At 41.3% G+C, this 25,907-nt stretch overlaps 2 protein-coding genes across 5 annotated transcripts in view; one reads left to right on the top strand and one right to left on the bottom strand.

Moving 5' to 3' along the window:
- exoc4 (exocyst complex component 4) overlaps window positions 1–6,909 on the bottom strand; it is a 112,533-nt gene extending 105,624 nt beyond the window's left edge. Inside the window, exons 1-3 of the mRNA XM_070991771.1 lie at window positions 6,805–6,909; window positions 5,570–5,759; window positions 3,985–4,179 (exon numbers count right to left, since the gene is read on the bottom strand). Of these exons, the coding sequence (XP_070847872.1) occupies window positions 3,985–4,179; window positions 5,570–5,759; window positions 6,805–6,884 (465 nt within the window). The 5' untranslated portion in view covers window positions 6,885–6,909. The remainder of the gene's footprint in view (window positions 1–3,984; window positions 4,180–5,569; window positions 5,760–6,804) is intronic.
- A 5,551-nt stretch (window positions 6,910–12,460) lies between these two features.
- The window catches only part of chchd3a (coiled-coil-helix-coiled-coil-helix domain containing 3a), a 69,281-nt gene continuing 55,834 nt past the window's right edge, over window positions 12,461–25,907 (top strand). For 2 of the 4 annotated variants that reach the window (XM_070992446.1, XM_070992445.1), the window contains exons 1-4: window positions 12,461–12,696; window positions 13,678–13,950; window positions 14,497–14,590; window positions 22,815–22,908. In XM_070992446.1, the coding sequence (XP_070848547.1) occupies window positions 12,616–12,696; window positions 13,678–13,950; window positions 14,497–14,590; window positions 22,815–22,908 (542 nt within the window). In that variant the 5' untranslated portion in view covers window positions 12,461–12,615. Of the gene's footprint in view, window positions 12,697–13,677; window positions 14,591–22,814; window positions 22,909–25,907 lie in introns of all 4 variants that reach the window. The other 2 variants (XM_070992444.1, XM_070992442.1) reach the window with 1 other exon arrangement.

Raw genomic sequence — 25,907 nt, 5'->3', positions numbered from 1 at the left:
CTAAATGCAACTCATACTGTGACAAGCTTATATAAAGCTTTCATGGCCGGTGAAAAACAATCATAACACAACTAACATCTGAGGGTAGAAGTGAGATGGTGGCACATCCATCATTCCTTGACACTCCGACAAAACTCAACCCAACAAATAAAGGACAATTATGTATAGGGGGAAAAACACTGTAGAGGACCTCTGCATGGTCATATGAATTCTTACCCGCAATAACTGCATGAAGGCTAAACAAAAACAGGATATTCAATTTATCATCCCACCGGCCTGGACTCAGTATTCCTGTTGGTGAAACATCCCAGATCATATAAGGTGTCTAAAGGATATCCTTCCAGTGTGTGTCAAGAATGCCATTGGTCAAGCTTTTTTTTTTCTTCAATCAGAACAAAAGTTGCTCAGTCAAAGCCTTATTTATCCCCATCACTCCCCTATTAGATTAGGACATATTCAAGATCCTTCCATTCATGACACTTTTTGCTCTTTGGAGCAAACAGCTCCATGTTTCCAATGAGTTAAACAACCACAGCAACACTGATAACAATCAACTGAATACACTGTAAATGCACTTTCAATTGATCTACAAATATGTATACTATTATGTACAATATATGAAAAAAATTTCCCTCAAAAACTGACCTGCTCATGCCCCCTTGAGTCCCGCACATTATTTCTCCAAGTTCTCCCTCTCTTCTCCTGTCTTCAGTTTTTATGAGCAGGAGCAGTTGTGGCATGTTTTCAATTAATAAATCATGCCATTAAATACAACATGCCGGTGTGCATGTGTTTATTTATGTGTATCTATGTGTGTATTTCAAGGGCACTAATAGCAAGATGATAGTGCTCCAAAGAATTATTTGCATGGCCAGGGCAGGCTAGGAGGGAGCTGGGAGCAAGGGGGGGGGGGGGGGGGGGGCTGGGTAGGGGGCACGGGTCAAGTGTGTGTTGATGCAAATGAGAGCCACATTAGCGACGAGATGAGCTAATGCGCTGCATGATAAGTCCCTTTTGGCTTAATCGAATAACTTGGCATGTCTGCAAGGTCTGCATGTCCCGTGTGTGTGTGTGTGTGTGTGTGTGTGTGTGTGTGTGTGTGTGTGTGTGTGTGTGTGTGTGTGTGTATATATACACACCTCTTAGATGTGTCTATGTGTGATTATATGTGTATGATTGTATGACTGTAAATCATTTAACACTTATGTGTCTGTGTGTGGAGGGGGGGGGGATCTCATTACCATTAGGCTGAGATGACAGAGGAAGGCTGGTTAACATCATTAGGGGGCCAGGCCTGTCAGCATAATGAGCGATATGAAACCTCTAGTGGATTTGTTGGGAGAAAGCGAGATGGTGAGAAGAGAAGAGAAGAGAAGAGAAGAGAAGAGAAGAGAAGAGAAGAGAAGAGAAGAGAAGAGAAGAGAAGAGAAGAGCGCATGACAGTTTATCACATAGCTCTGAGCTCCAAGGGGGGCGTCAGTAGATGTATGTGTGTGCACCTGGGTTTTGTGATACTACAGGAACAAGGGAATGAGAGAAGATATAGATGAGCAGAGAAGGGGAGAAGAGAGGAGAGGACTTTTTCTGGAACCAAAGTCAGTCTCGTTTTTAACCAACCCCATGGGGTCTAAGGCTGCCATTCAATAGCAGACAGAGCATAGTCTGAATGCTAATTGTAATCCCTTAGAGATAGGACTCACATAAACCAACACGCACACACACGCGCACACACACGCAATGTTATGGAGAGCTAGAAACAGCACAGGAGAGAGAGAGAGGGAGTGAGAGAGAGAGAGAGAGAGAGAGAGAGAGAGGGAGTGAGAGAGAGAGAGAGGCAAGGAAGTTTATTCCTGGCTAGTCTTCTCTCTCCACACCACAGCAAAGTAATAAACAAAGATACAGTCTGTGGGCACAAAACATTTACAAGTTTTGTTAAAGAAAGAAAGAGGCGATGAAATAGAGAACAGAGAGAGGAAGCAACAGAAGGTGCACAGGAAAAACAAGGAGATGTTAATCTGCCAGATGAGCGCTGTAATGAGTGACAGCATGATGGGAATAAACACATCAGGGACTCTAAGAGAGGTGACACAGGTAGCATAAAGGTACAGCAGAGGGACACAGAGTGAGAACAGCTGCATTCGAACAGTCCACAAAATGTCATCCTGCGTCTTTTCCGAAACACTTTGCATTGACCTTGATGGAAAACATCCTGAGGTCAAGGACAGATGTGAAGGACAATTCATGAGGACTTAGGAAAAGACAACCCCAGAGCTAAGAGAATCGGGCTGCACTAAAATTAGGATAAGTAGGTACGAAATGCAGGACGCTGAATGGTGTCGCTTTACATGTTGCTGGTGTTAAAGGAGATAAGAAAGGAAGCACTGAAGCACCTTTCCTGAGCATTTTGGGAATCTTATCTCTTATCATGACTGCCACTGAGCTTCTTCCTGGTCAACCCACTCAGTTTGGAAACTCCCTCAGAAAAAAAGACTATTTCACCACAACCTCTGTCTTGGCACTATACAGTACATCAGCAAACAAATGCGATTCTTACAAAATTTTCTATACAGAATCTCAATGTAATGTAACGATATTTTTCTAGAAATCAAGAGAGAGTTGAGAGATTTTTTCACACTCACAGACTCCACATACATTTAACAAGTGTCTCCAAAAACAAGCAATCTTTAATTTACTTGCTGTTGTCTTTAATGAGTAAACAATACAACGACTTTTCTCACAAAGGCCCGAATCAAGTTGCTCAACAGCATGTGCACTGAACAGGCTGTTTCACCTCTGGGTAACCAGCATGTATACACTGTAATTCACTTCACTGCAAGCTATTTCTTTAGCTCGCAACATTGATTCAGTCCATCATGTCAAAAGTGCAGAAACGTATAAATAAATCCAGAGGGTTGGTTGTATCATTCAAGGTTGTCATTCTGCTACTTTATAATCACAACTAACATCCTCTACTTTGGCTTAAGTGTGGGTTATTTAAAGTGGACTTTTCATATATTATTTATTCATGAAGTGCATAAATATGTCACCAAAGCGAGGTAGAACGAATGCATCCAACAGCATTTTGATCTGCAGAGGCAAATAAAATGTGCTTTAAAGTGGGCTTTTTACATACCAATGAAAACTGCGCCGTCCTGATCAACTCAAGCGCATTTGAAGTTTGCAAGACAGAGGAAAAGCGTCCAACTGACTTTGAACTTTTCACAACCTTTCAAACACGCTGCACTGACTGAGCACAGGTTGAATGAACTTCCACTTCTCCCCACGCCCACAAAGAGGATTTTTCATGGTCCTTTGGGAGTCCCGTCATCTCTCTTTTTTCCCTCCTCCTCAGATAACCCCATTCTAGCAAACTAATTATTACCAAAGTCTGAAGGAAGATGTGTGGGAGTGACAGAGGAAGGGAGAGAGGAGAGAAAAGGAAAGGAAAGGGAAGGAAAGGAACAGAGAGATTACAGAGCCTGGTCGTTTAGTCCTCAATGCCATCCTCCAGCTCCCCTACTGAGCATACTGCAAAACACACATCAAAAGCACAGAAGTACATGCATACATACACACCTGCAGCGCCCTCGCTGCACTGAGATGATGCTCGCTTGAAGTATAAGAGTTGCATCACAATGACTGTTTAAGGCGAGAAAAGGAGTCTTTAAAAGAGATCTTTTAATCTTAGCAGCAACACCTCATAGACACTGGCGGTTATGTATGTGTATTATCAAGGATCTCCTCATACGCATTTACATATTAATCAAAACAAATCCATTTTCTATTTCTCACTTTCTTCACCTCGCTTACCATCCAACCAAACAGGACAAAACAGCTTCTGAAGACCAAATCCATCAATCTATTTCTCTCTTCTCTCTTCCTCTCTATGTGCTCCATCTCCATCTGAGATGCTGCACAGCTCACACAGACCCAGACATACAAAGACGCTGGCAGTCAACCACATCTGGCCATTAGTCTACTCACCAGCATATCCGTAGCATGAAGGTAGTGCTTGCTTGCCATATAGGCCTCCAGCCGCTGAGGCACCTGCTTGATGCTTTCGATTTCATCCAGCAGCTGGAGGACGTGCTTGTGCTCGATGCCCTCGATCCACAGCTTCCGCAGCTCATCCCTTTTGCAGTGCAGCAGCATCTTACAAGACAGGAGGTTTTCCTTCACCTGCAGGAGAGAGTGAGTGGAAATCAAAACAAGTGAGACACAACACCTGTCCACCGGAGCATTTTAGCTCCAGCCGTGCCTATAAAAAAAAAAAATTAGATTGAGCCATTCCTAGAAATACTGAAAAGGAACCTGAAGAGAAAATACTGTTCTAATGAAAGCTGAATAATAAAAAGTACAAATCAAGTCAGTCCTTGCTTCTGACTGCTCGAACTCTGATGACCTGTCTGTACCGTCATAACTTCTCCATCTTTTCTGCCTTGCTGGCTTAGCATGGCTGACCCTTACCTATTGTTTAAATAAGGTTCAATTTCTTAGTGTGACTGCTAAAACCATGCAAACATTTTAGCAATGTCAGCAATGTGAAATGTTGAATCATCCCTTGAAAACACTCGTTTACAGGTGTGGGAGACTTATTCTGCTTTAGCAAATAAGTGTATTGAAACAATTGCTGATTACATTAAAGGCCCTGTGTGCACCAACACAGGTGTTTTCACTTGTGGCTGAATGGACCTCAGGTTTAAGCTGAGCAGAGCTATGCTGGAAGACAAATGGAACACACATAAGAAAACTGGCTCTTTTTTTTTACAGTTACAGTGTGGAAAGCACAGGTGTCACTACTAAAATTAATTACGACAGAACTCTAGTAAATTGCAGTCAGTGTGCCTCAGCTTCGGAGGTCTCTCACTGAGAATATGAGGCTTGCAGAATCACTGATATCCTTTTCAAGGTCCTGGTATTGTACACGCTGACACACTGTCACACTGTCATGGCTTACTAGAATATTTGAATAGAGCGGAGCCAACATTAATATTATTGTGACACCTGAGCTACTATAACAAGTCAAAATGTCTGCTGTGAAAGAGGCCAACCACGAAAAGAAAATCAATTTCTTAAGTCATCATTTAAAGATAGAGCTGTGTCAGCACGCAGTTTTACCCTGCTAAGGAAAAGCACCTGGACACTGGATGTCTTTTTTGTCAAATCTGTATTGGAGGGGGGGGGGCAGAGCAGTTGACCTCCCTGTTTTAAATATTTTGTGTGTGATAGAGAAAATTATGTCCAGGGGGCGAGGGATTCTGACTTCAGCTGACGACTGTTAAGTAGGCAGTGTTCTTCTTGGGTGAACAGGATTTGTGTTAATTAAGTCAGTCTTCCAGTCTCTGAGAATAAAAAAAGGCTAAAAACTGAGATAAGCGACCCTTTTAATGTATGAAGAGACAAATGAAAATGAATGAAAAATGTGTTTTGTTTTTAATTACACAGCTTAGAGTCACTGTTCTGAAATCCACCAGAAACAATGTAACATGAATTCCAGTAATGGCTTTCACAACTTTCCACATTCATTCCTTCCAGTGTCCATTTTTGTGTATAAGTCTCTCCTCTGTACCTGTTTGATCTTGTTGCGGGAGCTGGTGATGCGTTCGGTAATACTCTGGTAGGTCCTGATGGCAGTGGTTAGTTCAGCATAATGCTGAACAATCAGCTCATCTAAATCCCTGTCACATGTTTCAAAGGCCTCTTCCAGGCGACCCTTCTCTGTCTCCCTGTCCTGCACATCATCACTGCTGGACAGAGTCCTTCATCACAGAGGAGGGAAAGGAAAGATAGAATTCAACTCAATAACAAAATCCATGAGTCTGAATGAAGCATCAGTGGAGACACTCAGGAAATGGAAATTAAAGGCTGAGTTTGAGACATGTATGAGCTTACATAAAGCACTTGAAGGCAGCATAAGGTAAACAATGAAAAACAAGAGTATGATGGTAACAATACCAGACTTTGTGTGCAAACAAAGGCCTGCAGTAAGGCAGCATGTGGAGGTACATTTCAAGCGGTAACAAAAGGATCTGCAGCATAGTTAGCTACTGGTGTTGTTGTCAAATAAAGGATGTCTCCTTTATTTAGATCATGCACTTTAATAATAATTCAGGAAACCATTCAACTGTGTAGTTTTGTTTCCAGCATTTTCATGGCCAATTTCCTCTCTCCATAAGAGTTTTACAGCAAGTATAGCTGTCAAAACTGCTACAGCTGTCACAGTGGCTGCCTCTCATATAACACAACTGTTTTAATATATTTTAGAGTCTTAGAGTATTCCAGAAATAAGCCTCCATGTCCAACAAAATAAATTCAAGTGTAACTTTAACGTTAACGTTGTTGCTAAGAGACAATTCTGAGAGTGGAGTTTGTTGAACTTCGTGGAGGAACCCGGAAGGAAAAAAAAGAAAAAAAAAACTTGCTGTACTTTAATATACATCGATCAAAATATTGTTCGTCATTTTTTTTACGACATCTTTGCAGTTTGTGACACGAATAATGAACAAGCATCGAGTAGTGAGAGCCACATACTGGGCAAAGATTCAACCTTTTCTTCTGCTTCAGGGATGAATAAAGCTGCTGTTAACGATAATCGACACATACTATCATAAATATAAACAGCAAATGTGTGGCCTTTAATTTCTTTCTTATAATCACCAATACAGGAAGGATGTTGAAACATGTAGCTTTAGCATAAAAGCTAGCTGTCAATCCGTGTCTGTCCGCAAATGCGAGTACAGCTCACAGCTGCCTGACGTCTAACCAGCGCCGCTACCTTAATAGAAAGAATATGCGAAACCTTACCTTATGACAGAGATAAGAAGACCAGAAGGGTCTTTGTTTTTGCTAACTGCACTCCTGTATCTCCCTGTATCAGCTGCCATTTTTCCAGCTGCGGCACCCAAACAGGAAGACAGGCGCGCGAGGTGACACGACGGAATTCTGGGAGTTGTAGGTTGAGCGTGGAAAGTAGCTCTGGCAACGCTGGTGAACATTTCTCTGACTTTTGCTAAAGCCCTAGTCAGAAATGTGAAAGGTGTTACTGCATTTATACATGCGATTGAAAGCGGGCACAAAAAACTAAGCGTTTGTGAAATTCCATGCCAAATTTTGAGGGATTCTGGCTTTTATTCAGTGAGTAAACTCTAGTTATTTCTGAACATATTCTGAATTGATTTCAATCGGCAGGGATGTCCATAACCCAGATGATAAATTGTTTCATGGCACACATACAGTGCCATACTGATTAGTTGCTGTGTGGTGATTAAGATGATATTTCAATGCAATATCAATATTTTAAGTATGTTTTTGTACATGATACAACTACCACAATAGAAGAATAAACAGTTGCACTGTAACATTTTCAATCCAATCCTCTGGAGACTGATAAAGGAAAGGTTGAGCAGAGAAGAAAAGAGAGAGATAGTGTGTGTCAGTGAGTTAATAGCCTCCCTCATTTAGAACATATAGTGCTGGATTTGGCGGGGCTCTCCTGTGCTGTATCTCTGACAATCTCTACTGCACCAATGAGAATGGGAGAGAGCATTGATTCTGGAGCAGAGGAGGTCGATTCAGAGCAGCCTGGGCCCTGATTGATGCGCTGGTGGACTGACGAGATAACATTGTGGGTGAGCTTTGTGTCTCTTCCACATAAAAATAAAAAAGAAACAATCGCTGTGTCATGCAGGAGCCACTGTTTTTCTTTTGAAGGCGCCCGGCTTCCCAGGTCCAAGTTTGATTTTAAAGTTCTTATCACCTTTCCTTGCAGCACATGTCCCATCAGTCCAACTAATCTACAGGGCTTCTTTTCTCCAATAACCCAGCACCAAGGTTATTTCGTTCAGCTTGATGTGTGTTTGGACACTAAGTGATTGCTTTGATTGAGTGGCCTATGTGTAGATTAAAAGCAAGGGCAGTAAGATCTTTACAGGACATGCCTTTATGATCTGTTAATGTAGAGATCTAAATGCAAATGTGTCCTTCATCTAATGCTTAGCAAAGAAAGTATAAATACTGTGGGAGGTGACTTCTATAACGTCATTAATAATGGTGCAACAACGTTTCCAAAACAATTAATTTTGCTTAAGTTTCAATATACAGTATGTGGCTATAGAAGAAACAGCAGATGATGTGGATTAAGATAAGACGAGCTCTATTAGCAAAAGCATGCCTTTAAGCAGGTGCTTTCCCTCAGATATGCTTCTTGTGATCATGAAATAATTCATGTCCATGGTCTTAGGAAGTTTTTTTTCTGTAATTTGGAAGTCTTACTGTTCTACCATTGAGTCAATGTTAAGTATTGTGAGAGAAATAGCACAAAAAGATAAGAGGGTTGTGCAAATACAGTGTTCTCACCTTTCTAATGACACCCCTTGGAAACTCAACAAAATGACATCCCCTGGTGATTAAGAAGAACACACTTCTTTAGTTGTTTCCATGGAAATGTGGTTGAGGGAAACTGCAAAACACTGCACCTACATGCCTCGTGGATTTTTCTCATAATCTTGAATTGGATTAAACAAAACTTAACATGCCACCCAAATCAGAACACAGCACCGCAAACTTTCTATATTAGGTTGCAGAAACGGCACAGCGAGAAATAAAATTAGATAAAGATGCCTAATGTGGGATCAAATCAGACTTCACAAGAAAAAGGCAAAGGACAATCAGAGATACTGCCAAAATGCTATAATAATACATAAAGGTTGAGACGATAAAGCAATATGAAAAAATGAAAATCCACACAATCAGTGGACCACATCATGTCTCCATTATCTTCTTGCGTGATCTTTGAGCTGCTTTGAAGTTGCGGGTGTTTCATCCAATCGTGGCGACAAAAGCAATTTTCTTGTTGTGCCATTTGGAGGTTTAAAGCAACAAAAAATGTCACCAATTCAGACAACTGATACAGGGAGACCGTGAAAGGTGTGAAAACAGGATGTTGCTAAGTCATGATGCAAGTTATATCCTCATCTATCAACAGTTGAGGTGGCGGTAACACAACAACAAGGACAATGAAGGACACAGGTACTGTTCTCTACTCTCCACCAGTGGATTAACTAGATCACCAAGCTGCATAATTACTCAATACCAAAGTCTTTTTGCTCTCACAATTCTGTCATAAACAACAAGCAAGGCCCTTCACACACACTACCACTCAATCATATCTCCGCGCTATAAGCTCTGTATTCAATACAGCCTGAGGCTTTTCGTAGAGAGCCCTCAGGACATTAGTGCACATTCTAATTCTTTGTTATGTAATGTTTTCATGTTTTAGAGGTGAGAGATTCCCCCATGGGAAGATCTGTTCATTACAATATGACAGCACTTAAAACATTTTAATACCTATTATGTCAGAGCACCACAGAAAATGAAAACATAATAAAATCTCATGATAAATGAATAATCTGCATGTTTTTTACTGTGATATGTATAAATATATGCCTGTAGACATGTATCTAAATACATGCTGTACATATGCTGTGTACTATAGGCCGACCAATTGTGCACATTCCTGCCCTGCAAACCCGGTCATCACCTTATTCAAACTTTAACTTTTTAGAGTCTCATTGTTGGAATAACCATTTCATGTCATCTGTTGTAAATAAGACTTTTTCATACATACCTCATGTCATATTCATGGTAACTGATCTCTGCTAATTCACTCTAAAATCTAAAAGCTTTCTTCCACAGTATGAAATATATATGAAGTTTATATGTTTCTTTTTGCACACGCAGCACTGTCAGTCATTCTGGTATACAGTATATTATATTAAAATATGAATTTGCTCAAGATTTATATTGTGTAGAAGGTTTGAATGTGAGTCCTCTGTGTATATGGAATTTCTCAATATTAGTACGGTGTGAGTATACACAACCACAATGAATTCTTAAAAAGGTTTTGATTGATTTATGTTTGCACAGCAGTGCAAACACACACAATGCAGAAAACAAAAAAATCAGCAGAAAAGAGCATTACAGAAAATCGTATTAGGTTATTGTGTGTATAATATATCAAGTTTAGAGGATGGTTCTTATGAACTTTCATTCCGTATAATATCCTCTGTCCTCGAGGCATATCGTATTTCCAGCTGCAATTTTATGTCCTGCAAGGCTGTATGAGTTTTCTGAAAAGGATATGGTATAAATATTATTGAAAAATAAGGAAGTTATAATTTTACATACATTTGGATTCCCTTTCCACACAACAGTATTTTCTGTGTATTTCTGAATCAATAAAAGTCTTTAAAATTGCTGATTTATTGACTACTTGATAAATTCCTGCTGATGATGGATCTTAGGATGGATCTTCAGTAAGTATGCTTGACCTTTCTGCATTAATTTGATTAAAGATTGTTGATGAAAGCACTTTTTATCTTTTTGTCATACAATATTGAATGGCGGGAACATGCTTTTTGTCTTGTCTGTGTATCAGAGATTTCAGTGATTTAATGGCTTTTTTCTCATGCATATTTTATTAACTTTCTTCAGGATGCAACTTAGAGTGAAAAAGTAGCAATAATAGTAACAGCAGTAATAGTAAAATATAAACAGTTGCAGGCAAGTGTAATTAACAACTGAGATGTCTGCGACTCACCAACAAAGGGTGTAGTCCATTGTCCTGTTGTCTTATGAGCAGGACGGCTGAATGTGGTGTTTTATCTCCGGAATACGTCAGCTTCTGCACAGGACAAAGCTAACTCTGCTCCTTGTGGAGCAGAGACTGACAATAATCAGGGTTATATGTTCCAAAGACACCAAGCATGTGTTTTGAACAATGTGTCTCCTGCTCATCTGGGGCTTAATATCTCTGGTCAGTCAAGAGCATGCTATGCCTATCCACTAGCCAATCCTGTCAAATTTAGCACTTCTACTGATCACCCTCTCTTTTTACCTGTCTGTTGCTGCTGAATAATTTTTCCCCTGGATGCTCACGGCTGTTGTTTGTCAGATCGTCTATGCTGCCTTCTCGAGCGCTAAGCTTGTGCATGCTTACCCCGACCACATTTGATCTGTCTTCTGTCTTTGAATTTGTTTGTCTGTTCTAACTGGCTGCCTGTAAGCCTCCACGCTACCACGTAAAGCCGTCTTTTATTATATCAGTTATGCCTCACAGGTCCACTTTTGGGTCCAGGAACTGTCCACATCTGTGGTGCTGACTGGAGGATTTCTCTTGAATCATCTCCTCCACTGTGAGCAGAAGGCAGATTTGGAAAATGAATAGCAATACTTATCATGGGAAATTAAAATCAACATTTGTTGTTCACACATTAATTCCCAGGATTAGATATTATGCTATACAAAAAACAAAGAGGTGTACTGGGAGGAATATCAGTAAAGTGTTGACTGGGAGATGCCTAAAGCAATTTGAATCTGGTCATGTCATGGGTCTCTACTTCCATTCTTCTCTCTCCTTCTATTCTTATTGCAGCTCTATTTCCATTTCAGGAGCTGCTTTCCCTGATGGGTTTGGCAACTCCTTTCGCCATTCTGCATTTTTAAAATCAATCTGACAATGTTGCTCCATCAGTGAAGCGCATAGTCTGCACACCCCATCTCCGCTCTTCCCTGTCTTTCCACCTCTTCTACTCTCACTATAGTTTTACTCTTTTCTTTTTCTGTTTTTCTCTGCTCAAGATGAGCAACTACATAAAGAATAAGTAAGAAGACCAGTGTTTGTGTTGAGTTGAAACTCTAACTTTACAATTTATTAAATTATTTTTTTCGTAAGTCCTCCGACAGCTCAAAACAGCTTGAATAATGGATTCCTGGTGTTGCTAGTTATTATGCACCGACTGCAATGCTAGTATTTTGATTCCTGCTATTTAACTTGAATAATATATTACATACTGAAGAGCATGATGCAGTTATATTGAGAAAGTGAGTGATTTCTGAGTTTTTTCAGATTCATGGAAGGCTGGTATACAGAACATCAACACTTTGGTGTTCACACCTAAAATAATTGAGTATTTTTTTAAACTTTAACTATTTCTAGGTAAAATTCCAGTCAGTTGTTTGTGTTAAATGCAAATGCATTTTGGGCTGTTCAGTGGCCTTGGCTATGCATTCATATTTGGCAAGCTGCAAAACTTTTATACGTCTTATTATCAATCCGAATTCACTACAAAGGGCAACAGGCACTCTTGTTTGTACAACTGAAGAGGAAATATTAATTGGCACTGATTTAACCTAATAAGATATCTAAGGATCCTTCATGTCAAATATTTCATTATAAAAAAAAACCCCAAAACATTCTAACAGTCAGTATATTTTGTTATGGTGCAAGATTATACATACATCAAACATACTGATAATAACTTATTCGGAAGACTTGAGAAAGCAGACAAGAAGCGCTGTCACACTCCCACTCTAACGCTTGCAAACAATAACCAATGAAAATCAGCGATGTACAGACGTTGGTACTGCCGTCCAATCAACTCGCACGTTTTTCAAAAACGTCATGCTAAGGAAGTGCGGACGTGCCGAAACAGTGGCGGTGTGGGCCCTAGCCAGTTGTTTCTGGCCCTAACGCAAGTAAACTGTAGAAAACCAAAATTGGACAGTGTTCCACATTACATGTAGATAACTGACACTTCGGCAACCTGCGGTCCGACAATGGGAGCGAACAACAGTACCCGTCGCGTGTCATATGAGTCAGATGAGAACGAGAATATAACGGTGGTGAAGGGCATACGGGTAAGGGACAGTGTCCAAACCTGTTCAGTGTGTATCAGGTGTCTCATGACTGCTTGGAAGCGATATCATTTAAGACTTTCTGTTTAACTGTGCGACGTTACTAAGCTCTATTGTAAATGTTATGCTAACGACTGCTCTGAATGGCTTGTCTAAAAGCTAGCTAAGCTGTTACTGCGAGCAAAGTCTCGGCAGCCTGCCTTCCATTCATTCTGAAAACTTCTAAAGTACTCAATGAGAACAACACATAGTGAAAATCTACAGGAGCTGCCATGAAGTTTAGTTAGAAACTGAACGTTTGAATGTCCTTGTGGGAATGTTGACGTTGACGTCACCAGCCTCGTGCTCTGCTGTCTGTCAGTGCATGAATGAAACAGACTCGAGCTGCACAGGCGGTTGCATTGATGTTTGTGGATAATATCCTATGGGAGTTTTCTTTAAAGGTGCATGCATGCGCATGGTGATCATTGACATGGAGTGACTGCCAGCCTCTCTTACTCGGTGGGAGCTGTCACAACTTCTTCTGTATCACTGTGGGCTGATGTTAAATATAGATTGAGAGGCTTTCGTCAATCAAATAAGACTGTAGCTGGCGTGACTCTGTCTATTATTACTCAGCTGGCAAGCCAACCAAGTGAGGCTAATGTTGTCTTTCAGTGAGGTGTAATCCTGTTTATGCTACTGCCTGAACGGTTGTGTAAGCAGATTGAGGACAAAGCTTTGTCTACTCCAGTTAAACACAGCGTTTAGTTTTTCATGGGAACAATTTGGGGAAATACCCTTATTCAAAAGACGAGGAGATGACTAGCTTAGCATTCAGACTGAAAGCTGGTTAAACAGCACCCGTAAAGCTCACTTATGAACATGTTGTCTCATCCAGGCAGTCTGCACACAAAGTACAAAAAAAGCAAGTTCTTGCACTGTTTCTGAAATAATGACGTGATCATTTTTCCACTGAAACCTTTCTTCCACTCTCCTCTGCAGCTCTCTGAGAATGTCATCAACCGCATGAGGGAACCTGTAGCACCTCCTAAACGTGAACATGCTCACACTCTGACACCCTCCATGGCGCCTGCCCTCACTCCTTTACCCGTCCTGCGACCAGTGCCTCCCCCCTTTGACCCGATCACCTCTTTGCCTCCTCCCCCTCCTGTTGTTGAACCTGTTGCACCTCCAGCTCCTCCGCCACCAGCTCCATCTGCCACAGAGACTGTGGCTGCACCTCCACCACCTCCTCCTCAGCCTCCAACAGAACAGGTAGCAGCACCCACCATAATTGACATCGTGCTCCCATCCTCACCACCCCCAGCTGCTACTAATGCTATTGCTACTCCTGCTTTTGAGCCTGTGGCAGCACCCCCCCCTCCTCCCGCTCCTGCTCCCATTGCTCCCCTGATTCCTGCTCCCTACCCTGCTTCAGCTGTGGTGGAAACTATCACTCCGCTTGCTCCTCCTCCTGCTGTTATCGAATCATCTCCTCCTCCCATAAATCAGTCTGTTGATTCCACTCCTCCAATAATTGAACCCATTGCTCCCTCACATATGATTGAACCCATTGCTCCTTCATCTGTACCTGAACCCATACCACCTCCTCTCCCTGTTGAGACTGAACCCATCATTGCTCCCCCTCCTCCTGAATCAGAACCCCTCTTTCCCCCCCCTGTTTTCGAGCCTGCCACCATCCTGCCACCACCCCTGCATCCTTCAGGGGACACTTTGTCCCCGCAGCCCGCTGAGCCATTCGCTGCACCTCCCTTGCCTGAGTTTACTGCTCCTTGTGAACCAGTTCCACCTCCTCCTCAGCCCCCAGTGAAGCCCATTTCTCCTGCTCCTGTCCCTGAGTCAGCGGTAGTGCCCGAGTCAAGTTCCGTCCCACCATCTCCTGCTGCACCGCCTGGTGAGTATTATTCCACTGTGCTAACAATCTGCATTTTTAATACATTTCACAAACAAATGCTGATGGGAGCAATTGTGACAGATGAGAAAAACTCTAGATTTATTGCTACGTAATATATATGTTGTTGAGTAATATGGTATTGATTGAAATTATGCAGTATTCCAGTGTTCACGGTTAGTTAAATCAATGTTAAGGCATAGACAAGTGTACCAAGATCTCTCTTTGTATGTAGAATGGATGACGGAGTGATTGTGTGAGGATTTACCAAATACTTCATGAGTTTAAAGATGATACAGTTTGCCACCAGAAACATTTTAATTTTGACATTTTCACTTAGTTTTTACTGGATTTGTGTAGTTGTCATTTTTACAACTGCCCCTGGACGTCTTCTACAAAGAGACAGGAGTCAATGCTCGTTCACAAAAACCGACAAAACAAATGAATTCCCGCAACGTATGGGACGCTTCTTGAGTACTGTGGTTAATTAGAAGGCAAAGGTTATGAGGGAATGAACTGTCTGAGGATTTATTTTAAGTCCAGCTATTCTGAATTTTAATTATGTTGATTGTGTGGGTGTTTACTTTGAGCCACTTTAAGCTTTTTGTCCCCAACTTTTCTTCCAATTTGTAATTAGTCTTCATTTTTAAAAATGGGCCTCATGGTAGCCTTTGTCATATTATGATTCATTGCTGTTCAGGAACTGTTAATGAAATTATTGATTCTTTCTTGTAATAATGTTAATAAATTGATGGCGTAATTAGTGGCCCTCCATTCTGCTTCTGTCACCGTGGAGCTCAAGCTGTCATGATAACCGTTCTCCTTTCTGCTGGTTTGCGGGATCGCTCAGCATAGTGAGAGTAAACTCAGCAGTAGTCTAAAGCTTTGATCTATCTGGTTAAGTTCTCTTTTTTTTATATAATTTCCTCTACATTAAAACAGCTGTGATCAATATTTAACAAGGGATCATATTGCATCTTAAATTTGTCTTTTAAAGTGTCCCTCAGCTCATTGCTTCAGTCCTCTGGTCTGCAGATTTGCTGTTTTGGTTCACTCTCACCTCTTTTATCAGTGTTGTTTTGGCTACAGTGGACATTGAACTTACATTCACCAGATGTACAGATGTACAGTATATCTCCAAACGAATGCTAATGTTGCTCCACATCCTCGGGGTGTGTAATTAGGTAACTGCTTGCTAACACATTCATCTAAAATCATCATATCTCTCTATTGTGTTTTCAGCTTCTAAGTCATTGTAAGGAGAATCTGTACAATCCCCACTGAGAAGTCCAAAGGAATTTATGAACAAAGTTTGACAGTAGCAGTGACTTTAATGTCCTTTTTTTGTTATATGGATGCAAATTTGCTAAAATAAACCCTGTCACTACAGATAAACTGTCAAACTGCGCTGATATTACAGATTTAATAGAGTTGTTTCAGTTACTAAATGAGTATACAAGGTCTCAAATACGTAGGCAACCTCACTTTGTCTTGTGTCTCCTTGTTGTCTCTTTACTGTGGGTGCACGTCCCTTATCTCATGACATGTCCGGCAGAGGACATTGGAAGTTACTCGTTCATTACGAAGTACAGAACAGGGCGTGGGTGCTGGTTCTGTAGAGGGTGGCATCCATGGTGTGGGCAGACTTCCCCATCCTTGACTGTGCTCAATCAGTGAGGTAATTAAAAAAGGCCAACTTATGCCACGCCGCACTGACTCCAGTGATTAAAACGACACCTCCGCAGTTTCACACAGCAAACCACTAGGCCTCATTAAGGGAAGGAGGTGGACGGCGTGTATGTATGTGTGTTATGTTTTTATTTGGCCATAGGGCTTCTGTGATGTGACACTGAATTTTGTGCTAGCCACCCGCCTCTTTGTGTGAACACACAAGCAATACAATCAGCCAATTAATAGAATTTATTCCTGTGTATTCCATTTCTTGGTCTGTTTTTAACATGAGCTCCAGGGCCGCTTTCACGACAGACTTTCATTTTTGACCGTGATGAAAGTTAATCCTTCACTCTTCGTGCCAATTAATTTTCTTTTTAAATTATACACACAACAACATCTCACTTAACTGGTGTGGAGTGTGATGAGTGTAGTAAATATGAGAAACAGTCATGGCACGACACGGTGTTAATGAAAGATTACAAATCTGTCTTTTTCCTCCAGAAGTGGTCAGTTATAGATGTAAACTCTGCATTTTTTGTTGGAGGACCTGGTGTAGTCACACACAGAATTACTGATGGAAAGTGTGAGAAGAGGGCTTCCAGGATAAATGAAAATAAAAGAGAAAGTGTCATAAATCCTGAAAATAGAGATTTATTTCATAAAGCGAGACTCTATTTTAGGACTTTATTATTCAGTTAATCATGTGTAAATGGACTCTTAGCTTGTTTGGCTGAGAGATACTTCATGAAGTTCTGCGATCGTGTTTGTACATATGGTCCCAAAGCATCCCACATTCATCCCCCTCAGAGACACAATTGTCTTTTAATTAACGGACAGTAGTCCCTCTGTCCAGTCAGAGCTTTATCTAACTTTCTTCCCTCAGGGTTGTCTAAGGCTGCGTTCCAAATTGCCTACTTTTCCTTTTTACTTTTAGTGCGTAATGAGGCCGTATGTGCTGTTGCTTGCAGTAAGCATTCAATTGGGATGCACTACGTCATCATCACATTGCATCTTGAACTTTGACCCTCTTGCTCATACAACCAAGAAAGTTTGTGCAGCAACAGTATATTAATGTATTAATTATACACACAATTTGCAAAAAATATGTAGTACTTGCGCTGTCATCTGTCATTGTGGCTTCTGTCATCTGTCTGTGCTCTTGATGTGATGTATCTCCCACTGTGCCATGCATTGTGGGTCAGAACAGCCAGAAAAGCATGCTGGTTGATGTACTGCAAAATGCATCAAATGGAGTAGGACACCCCAGTATTGATACAACGTATTGGTACTTAAAATTATCTTGTTCTGGCATCCTAAAGAGTGTGGTAGTATGAGTATTGGAATGCAGCCAAACTAGTATCACACTGTGCCACCGTTAGCACAGTGCACATAATTGTAAGACTATAGGGGTATAAATTTCTATTACAGAAAGGACTTTTTCCCCTTATCCAACTTTTTGTGTGCACAGCATATCTGCAGTTCTAAGGATTTTGTGTGTGCGTGTGTGTGTGTATTGGCTATAGTTTTATTGTTGCTCCCACAGTTCGCTGTTGTTCAGGGATGACCTCTATCAGGCCTTGGGCCCTTATATTTACCATATCACACAACAGTGACGTTGGTTGACATTTACTGTGGTATTTTGTATATACTCCCCTTGCAAGGTCACCGCACAGGTTAACACGTAACTCATCAAGTATTATAAGGGAGACGATTGATCACGCCTGCTCTTTTTAAGGAATCAAAAAAAAAAAAAAAAAAAGGTACGACGAATGTGAATCTTGTTAAAAAGTTGCAAAGTTCAGTCCAATCCTGAAAGGGTAAGACCTTAATGAGGCAGACATTGATTATGTGTGTCCACGAGAGTTGGGTATCGAGTGAGGCTCTCAGCAGGTCGGCTGTCTCTAAATCATGATCTGAGTCAGTATGTGCGCTGATTACACCACAGTCAAGGTTGAACCTCCTACACCTTCTCCAATGTGCTATAAATATTCATATGCCATAGCCCACACACTGCGCCGGACTAATAGCCTGCTTAAAGATGTCTCCAGCCAGGTGCAGCAGAAGAGAGAATGGCGAAATGTGAGAGGGAATGGAAAACAATAGGAGAAATGTGGGTGACTTAGTGTGTCTTGAAACTGGATTATCTTGTGAAAATGTGACATCATCACTTAGGGCCTATTCCATAACACGAGATTGAATTAACAGCGTGAATAAAAGAGAAAATCAGAAATGGCACCTGCCTGCCAGCGCTGGAAGCTTGCTCTTGGCACCCTATTTTGAACATCATGAAAGCTGTGCGGTGACTCGGCTAAGCGCGATCGAGAAACGTGAGGAAATGGTAATGTTACAGATTATGCCCTCCACGCAGGTCCTGGGGTTAATGAAACTTCTGATGAGAAACGCAATTTGCCTTCGTCTATTATCTCCACTGCCAATAGCCCGCGCTCCACCGCCTCTCCTCCTCTATGGGTTTGTCCACAGGGTCCAGTGATTGGCGGAAAAGGGAAGGAGGGGGACATGTCTAAAAAGATGATGAGTTTTTAATCTTTTTAACATTTACATGTCCTACTCAGGATTGACACCAGCTCTGTCGATCTGGAATTGTCTCTGACCCTAACCATCCTCCCTCAAGGACCCCAGACAGTGTTTATCATATCAGAACCTGTTCTATGCCTGACCCTGTGGACCCGCAAGCAATCTGAAGCCTCTCTCTGCAGGGCTGGCGAGGATGTGGTGATAAATGAGGAGTTGCTTAGGCTAGCCTGAACTTAGTGGACTTTTAAAATGTTACTTTTCATTGTGCACAGCCAAAGGGTGTATACATTCAATCTAAGTGTGAGATACTTTAAAGGCCGGTTGATACAGAAATGCCAGTCTTAGCTGATGGAGAAAGTTTAGAGGGCTTGACCTCTGATTCAAAGTGGCACTTGAGTTTGGTGTCCGGTACGCAGCATTTTCATCTATTTTAAAGATCTTTGGAGGGAACAGGAAGTAACTGGGGGATTCTGCACTGTTGTGCAGCAGCTTGCTTCATCATGGCAGAAATGTTGTTTCAGCACAGTGTTGTTGTTGTGAGATGCAAGAAAGCCTGAATGGAGACTTTTTTCTCAAGTGTGGGAAATATCGACCGTTGAAATATCACTATATTTTTGTCCTAGAATCAAAATACTTCTAATGCATCATTGATAATGCACAGATGATGACATAACAAGTGCAGCGATTCATTGTTTATTTCACTCAGAACTACCTTGATGGTTCAGAAAATTGAGACTCTTACTTGAAGCTGCATCAATTGATTTTTTTTTTTGCTGCAGCAGTGAAACAAGCTGTAAACACAACATTAACATGCGGCAGTATCACCCTTTAAAACTGTTGAGTTCGATACTGACTCTCATTTTAGCTCAGCTTCGGTTTCCATTAACTTCTAAGGGAAACATCTGGCTCTTTTAACTGCTATCCCTTTACATTGTTTGTCTGCCGTTAAATGCTCAGCAGCGCACAGTGGCCTCTTCTCTAAAAACAGCTGCCTGCTGTGGATGAAAATGATGTAAATGAGAGTACCGAGACTGAACCGAAACAATGAGCTGAAAAACACTTTGTCGAGCTGAGGGGGAAAATTATCTGTATGTTTGTCTTCTTCTTGTCTTTACATTATCCCCAGCCGTTTAATTCATGCTTAATATAAGAATATTGAGTCGTGCTGCTTTAAAGGTGGTTCCAGCTTCTTAGATTTAAGTATTTACTGCTTTTCTGTGTCATTTATAGTCACAAAGGAAGAGTCTTGGGTGGTCAAAAGAATCGATTTGAAGATGTCGCCGTTCGCTCTGGGAATTCATCATGAGCGTTTTTCACAATTTTTTGACATTTTATAGGCAAAATGATCAATCAATTTTGAAAATAATTGGCAGATTACTAGGTTAGTTGCAGCTTTAATTCACAATATTACAATAACAGCCGCATGATAAAGCCACAGCATTGTTTTTGCAGACGGAAGGCAACCATGTCATATCATCTGAAGTCACATTTACCTGATGTAAAAATAGTTTATGTTTCTTGACAGATGGCAAAGTCTGGATTTTAGCCCCACAGGTGGTCTTTCTGTCGTAATTCTGAACAGAGTTGTAATTAGACTCTCCTCTGCGGTGAGATCAATGGTGCTTCTGAGTGCTGTCAGACATGATGGATATTATTTTCTCACGCTCTGGACAGTCGGGGACAGCAGTCTCTGTCTTTGAGGATACACTGTGCAGCGAAAAGTTGTCAACCGTCAATCACTGCCTCTGTTTTCTTCTGAAGCCCTGTCACACTAACCCTCCCTCTGCCTGACGCTTATTCATTCTCTTTGCTGCACCATATAGTTCTCCTACTGTGAGTTCTTGTTATGTGTCGTCCGCCGCAGAGAAGAAAAGGCCACAGAGGTTGAAAATCAGAGGAAAACATTACGTTAGCTGCGTTCTGGTTTTGCGTGTTTGAACAGGAAACGTCACTCGAGAGCAGATTATTAAGAGAGTGGGCGTGACGAAGCCGCTGACAGAAGGTGGATGGAGAAAAACTTGTTAATTAGCCAGGATTTCATGTGTCCATGACACCAGTTGCATTAGCTTTAACCACGTCTTAGTGGCTTGTGTCCATCAATTCAACAGTATCACTTATTTTTAGCTTTACATCGGACAATTGAAGAAAATGACAATCTTTCAACGTATTTATTTTGAGTTTTATGGACTGATTTAATTACAAATGAATCTGTCCAGTTTTCACACGGAGCAGAATGCATCGAACTCACTAAGGTTTAGGCCACTAGAAATGCTCGTCAGGAAGCTTCAATCTCCTAAAATGAAACTCCTTTTATTGCTATCACCACTCCTAGATGTTATTAATTCAAAGCCAAACCTTTCCCTGTTTTTTTTCAGTTAGCCATCCAGTCTTTCTGTCCACGGGGTAACTCAGAAGCCTTTTAAAATGATTTCTAAGACAGCTGGTGAACAGGCTTTGAGCCAAGTACCATTTAAGACATTTAATTAGACTATGATGTGGATCTGGAGTTGCGGCTTCTGCTTTTGGACGATTATTCCTTTTTTGTTAAAACAATGAAACTAAAGTGGATATATTTGATTCCAAATCCAAAGGGTACTGCATGAAGAAGCAATTTAATTCACATCAATCTTAAGCATGTTTAAGTTATATTTAAGTGTTTCTTTGGCAGCTACACCAAGTTAAAAGAACTGATCGCTGTTGGTTTGTGTTCCTGCACTTTCCTGATACTGAAATTGAAGAGCATGATTGAGAAGCAGCGCCACATGTTGGACTTGAACAGGGACAGATGAAAGCATGACTATAATAATAAACCCTCAACACCACATAGGCACTGTAACGAGACATGATGCTGGAGCAGAAGGCCGTTTTGGTGCTTTTTGTCTTTGCCTGTATTTGTTTAACATTAGATCAGATAAGAAAGAAACGGCTCGGCGCATTTTGGGTCTTATTATTAATCTGATTTAGCTGGAATTAGTTTTTCGTGTGTGTCCACTGGCTTGCTGTGACCACATGTTACCAGGTAATAATAGACACTGACAATAGGGATTATCCCATCTAACTAATGCAGCGGGAGAGTAATCTTGACACACTCAGACACTCCCCCCATCACTGCAGTGTCGCAGCACACACCGCATGGCACTTCTGTCTTCAGAGCACGTTTCGGGCCTGGTCGCAGGCTGGTGTATTTACTTTCGTGCTTAATTACCCGCCAGGACACACCGGTGGAGACATGGAATCATACATGTGATGGTCTGACATGAATATGTATAGATAGGGAGGCACGCTGCTGTGATTTGAGGCTGCAGCTTGTGTGTGTCAAAAGCAGAAAGGGCCCACGAAATTAAAGCGTAATACTCCACATAGCACAACACACAAACAGAGAAATGCATATGTTACCTAAACACACACACACCTCATACAGCATTGCAGCCTCAGGCCAAGATTTCTGTCCCACCTGGCTTCACGCACAGAAAGCAGTGACAACACACTCAATTAAACAAACACTGCAGAATGTTTTATGGCAGACAGCAATGTAACAACAAGGGCTACAACTTGCAATTATTTTTATTATTAATTAAACTATTAATTGTTTGCTCTATGATACATCACGTCACACCCAGAACACCACACAAAGAACTGGCTGGAACTGAGGAATGTTTGCTTTTAGGATGGCTTAAATTAATTCACTCTCAAAATAGTCGCCTATTATTTTTCTGTCTATGGTCTAATCAATTAGCCAACTGATAGTTGCAGCACTAGTAACAAACCAGAGCCGTCTGCTCAGCCAAAACACAGACTTTTCACTGAATAATTGCTTTAAATGCTCATTTTAAATGCAGATTTTCCAACACTTGCTAGAAAAACACCCACCTTTCTCTCTTTTTTTATTTTAATTTTTTTTACAGCATGATTCTATTCAGTGTCTCAACAAACAGAATGTGCCTGTCTGTAAACAACAGCAGTGCACTTGAAAACCTCTCCCTCTAACGCTCTTTCTCCGGTCTGTTTTTGTCTCCAGTTGATGAAGAGGCCCTGAGGAAGAAGATCACTGATGAGCTGTATAAAGCCTTGGAGCAGGACAGGGCCAAGGCAGAGCAAGAGCTGCAAGCCTGGTTAGACAAATACACACATATACATACACACACACACACACACACACACACACACACACACACACACACACACACACACACACACACACACACACTGTTTTGGTATTGAATAGTGAACCAGATTTTGTTAACATTTGGGGCTTGCAAATCATTTTATTTATTTCAGAAGTAAATTGATATAATTTGTGTTTTGGAGTTGCAATCAAAACTCTTGGCTTTGCTGAAGAAGAAGACATCCGTTATTAGTCACAAACAACACAACATGCGGAGTTAGGGGGGGAAACTGCACACGCCATGCTTATGTGAAATTCTTCTCCGCTTTTGACCCATCCTTGGTCAGTCCTTCCTCCGTGGCAGACCAGGAGCGGTGGGCTGCCAGCCGACTGGCGCCCGGGGACCAGTTCCTTTATCGTCACCATTGGTCAGGTGGTGATCTTCTTGCATGTTTTTAGTGGTTTTTTTATGGAGGATACCCCAGCTGAACACGGGGAGAACATGCAAACTCCACACAGAAAGGCCCCTTTTCTTGAACAGCAGGCACCGAAGGTGGGAATCAAACCCCGGGACCTTCTAGCTGTGAGGTGACAGTGTTACCCCTGTTTCACAGTGCCACCAAAATCGAATCAGAACCTTAGGCGTTGTCTGTGGTGTGTATTTCTCCTCTTCTTCCTCTCTCCCATGCCGTCCTCCTTCAGATCATGATGGATTGAATCGGGACTGCACTTGCGTCAAATCCTGTTCTGGGATTTCATTTGAAAATGACCACATTTTTAGACGTGGCCATTTCCCGCTTTCATTAATAGTCAAAAAGGTCAGCGCCGGTCTTTTCCGATCCCCACTGTGTTTCCAATCTGCCTCTCTTCCGAAGCACATCAGCACTTTTTTCTCCCTCTATCTCTGCCTCTTCTCTCCTTCTCTTGTTCTGTCCGGATCAATTAATCATGCCTGAGAAAGGAGGGTGCTATCCTGAGGTAATTTCCTGGGTGTTGAGTGGGTGATACATTAGCCCTGCCTGATGAGGAAACATAGTCTTCATGAGTCTTCATGTAAGGAGCAGGTTTCTCCTCTCCTCTCCGCTCTCCTCTCCTCTTCTTTGTGACCCTAAAGAAGCAGGTGCACATACCATAATGTTCAATAATCGCGCCGCTCACTCTATTTAATAGACATGGATGATCTCCAGCAGACCCCGGCGAATGATTAGCCACTAAATGTGCTCTTGTGCTGCATGGGGGGGAAACACAACCCTTCTGTATCCAGGAGGAGGTAGTGTTAGCCTAGCGATTAGCCTCGTTTTTGAGGCTCATTCAAGAGCAGAGAAATTAACAAGTGGTTTTGAGAAATCATTTGTCTATTGATTTTTTTTTTTCTGGCTATTTTATTTTTTTGATGTAACTGCTTCCTGCAGCTTGTTTATTGATGTCTGCTCAGAGGAGTAAGTGCTTCAAAATTATGGCCTCCTAACAAATAATTGAAATCATGGTGGCTTTCAAGCCCTCAGTTTTTTTTTGTGCGAGGCCTGGGCTGAGTATTCACTTAAGAAGACTTAACTGAGCATGAAATGGTAAATAAGCAATCAGCACTTGTGTATATAAGTGTGTAGGTGTATATTAATATCAGTTTTTAATGTGGCTTCGCTCATTTTGTCAAATAATTTTTGTTCAGTTTTTTTTGTGTGTGTGTATATTTGCCCCCTTTCCTTGCTAATAGTTTGGCAGACAGTCATGCATGGGACAGCTCTTATGGTGCATGCTGCCATTTAAGGAGTGCTTAAAAGGTGTAGCTCAGTGGTGGGGTTTGTCTGGAATCAATAAGTATTAGAAAATAAATAAAAATGTAATGATGCTACACTAGAAAACACTAAAATTTAAATAAAGCTTAATTGTAGTGGTGAGAACTGACATCAACTGTTCAGATTGTGTTGAGACGAGCCAGCGCCTGATCACAAATCACGCCTGACCATATCAGGGGCTTGCCTAGCTCAACACATTCACTAACTTCTCTGGGTAGAACTGGCATATAATGCCTCCTCATGCAGTTAGATTAAAAAAAAAAATGGCACTCCGACAGTACCAGCATTGGGTCTTTTGGGAATGCAAAATACTGCAGTGTTTGTGACAATATCCTGTATCTTTGCTGTGCCTGTAATACAGGACTGCTGCATGGAAGCGTGTGAAATCAGCATGTTAGCAGAGCAGTAGCGGGGTCTTCAGTGGTCCGTTTGTTTCTAAGCAGGATGCATTCAGGCACAGTGCAGAGTGTGGGGTCACCCATGTTTCTGGCAGGGCTCAGAGCCCGACACACAATCGCTGTTGTTGCAAGCATAAAACTAAAATAGAGTTGTTCTTCATCCCTGTGAAGAAGTAATTTGGCCTGTTGATTGTTGGTCACATTCAACTTGACACTAAAACAACTACAAGTATTGTGTGAGAAGTGGAAGAGTAACATTTAAAGGAATATACCTGAATAGAGTCATGCAAATTATAAAATGCAGTATAATAATAATAATAATAATAATAATAATAATAATAATAATAATAATAATAATAATAATAATAATAATAATAATAATTAGGTCTTGGAAAAAAACACACATGCTCACCTGTCATGCATAAGTTGAAAAGTAATGCAAGCACAGCACCATCCTTCAGGACTGAAAATGTCTTCCATTCCTTTTTTGCCACCAATTGAACTTTTCTATGAATTTGTAGTTGTTGCAGATGAAGGTGACTGATGCTTTCTTTTAATTGAAATAGATGAGAGGATCGCAGTTTCTTTGTTCTCACCTGGGTTGTCAAACTGTAATCAAATTCCCGCGGTGCACGCTGTAATTAAAGGGGGTTTTTTGGTTGTTGAATGCGAACGAGGCACAGTGTGTCTGGCCTTTGCTCTGCTAGAAGACTCAGCAAGGAGACTGGATGGCTATTGCTGCAAATTGAAGTGAGGCATTTTTTTCATTTGTTTGTGTGTGTGTGTGTGTGTGTGTGTGTGTGTGTGTGTGT

This window comes from Chaetodon trifascialis, chromosome 22 (assembly GCF_039877785.1).
Source record: "Chaetodon trifascialis isolate fChaTrf1 chromosome 22, fChaTrf1.hap1, whole genome shotgun sequence".
Taxonomy (NCBI): Eukaryota; Metazoa; Chordata; class Actinopteri; order Chaetodontiformes; family Chaetodontidae; genus Chaetodon; species Chaetodon trifascialis.
Note: the sequence above shows the minus strand (reverse complement) of the source record. Positions and strands in the feature narration are given on the sequence as shown.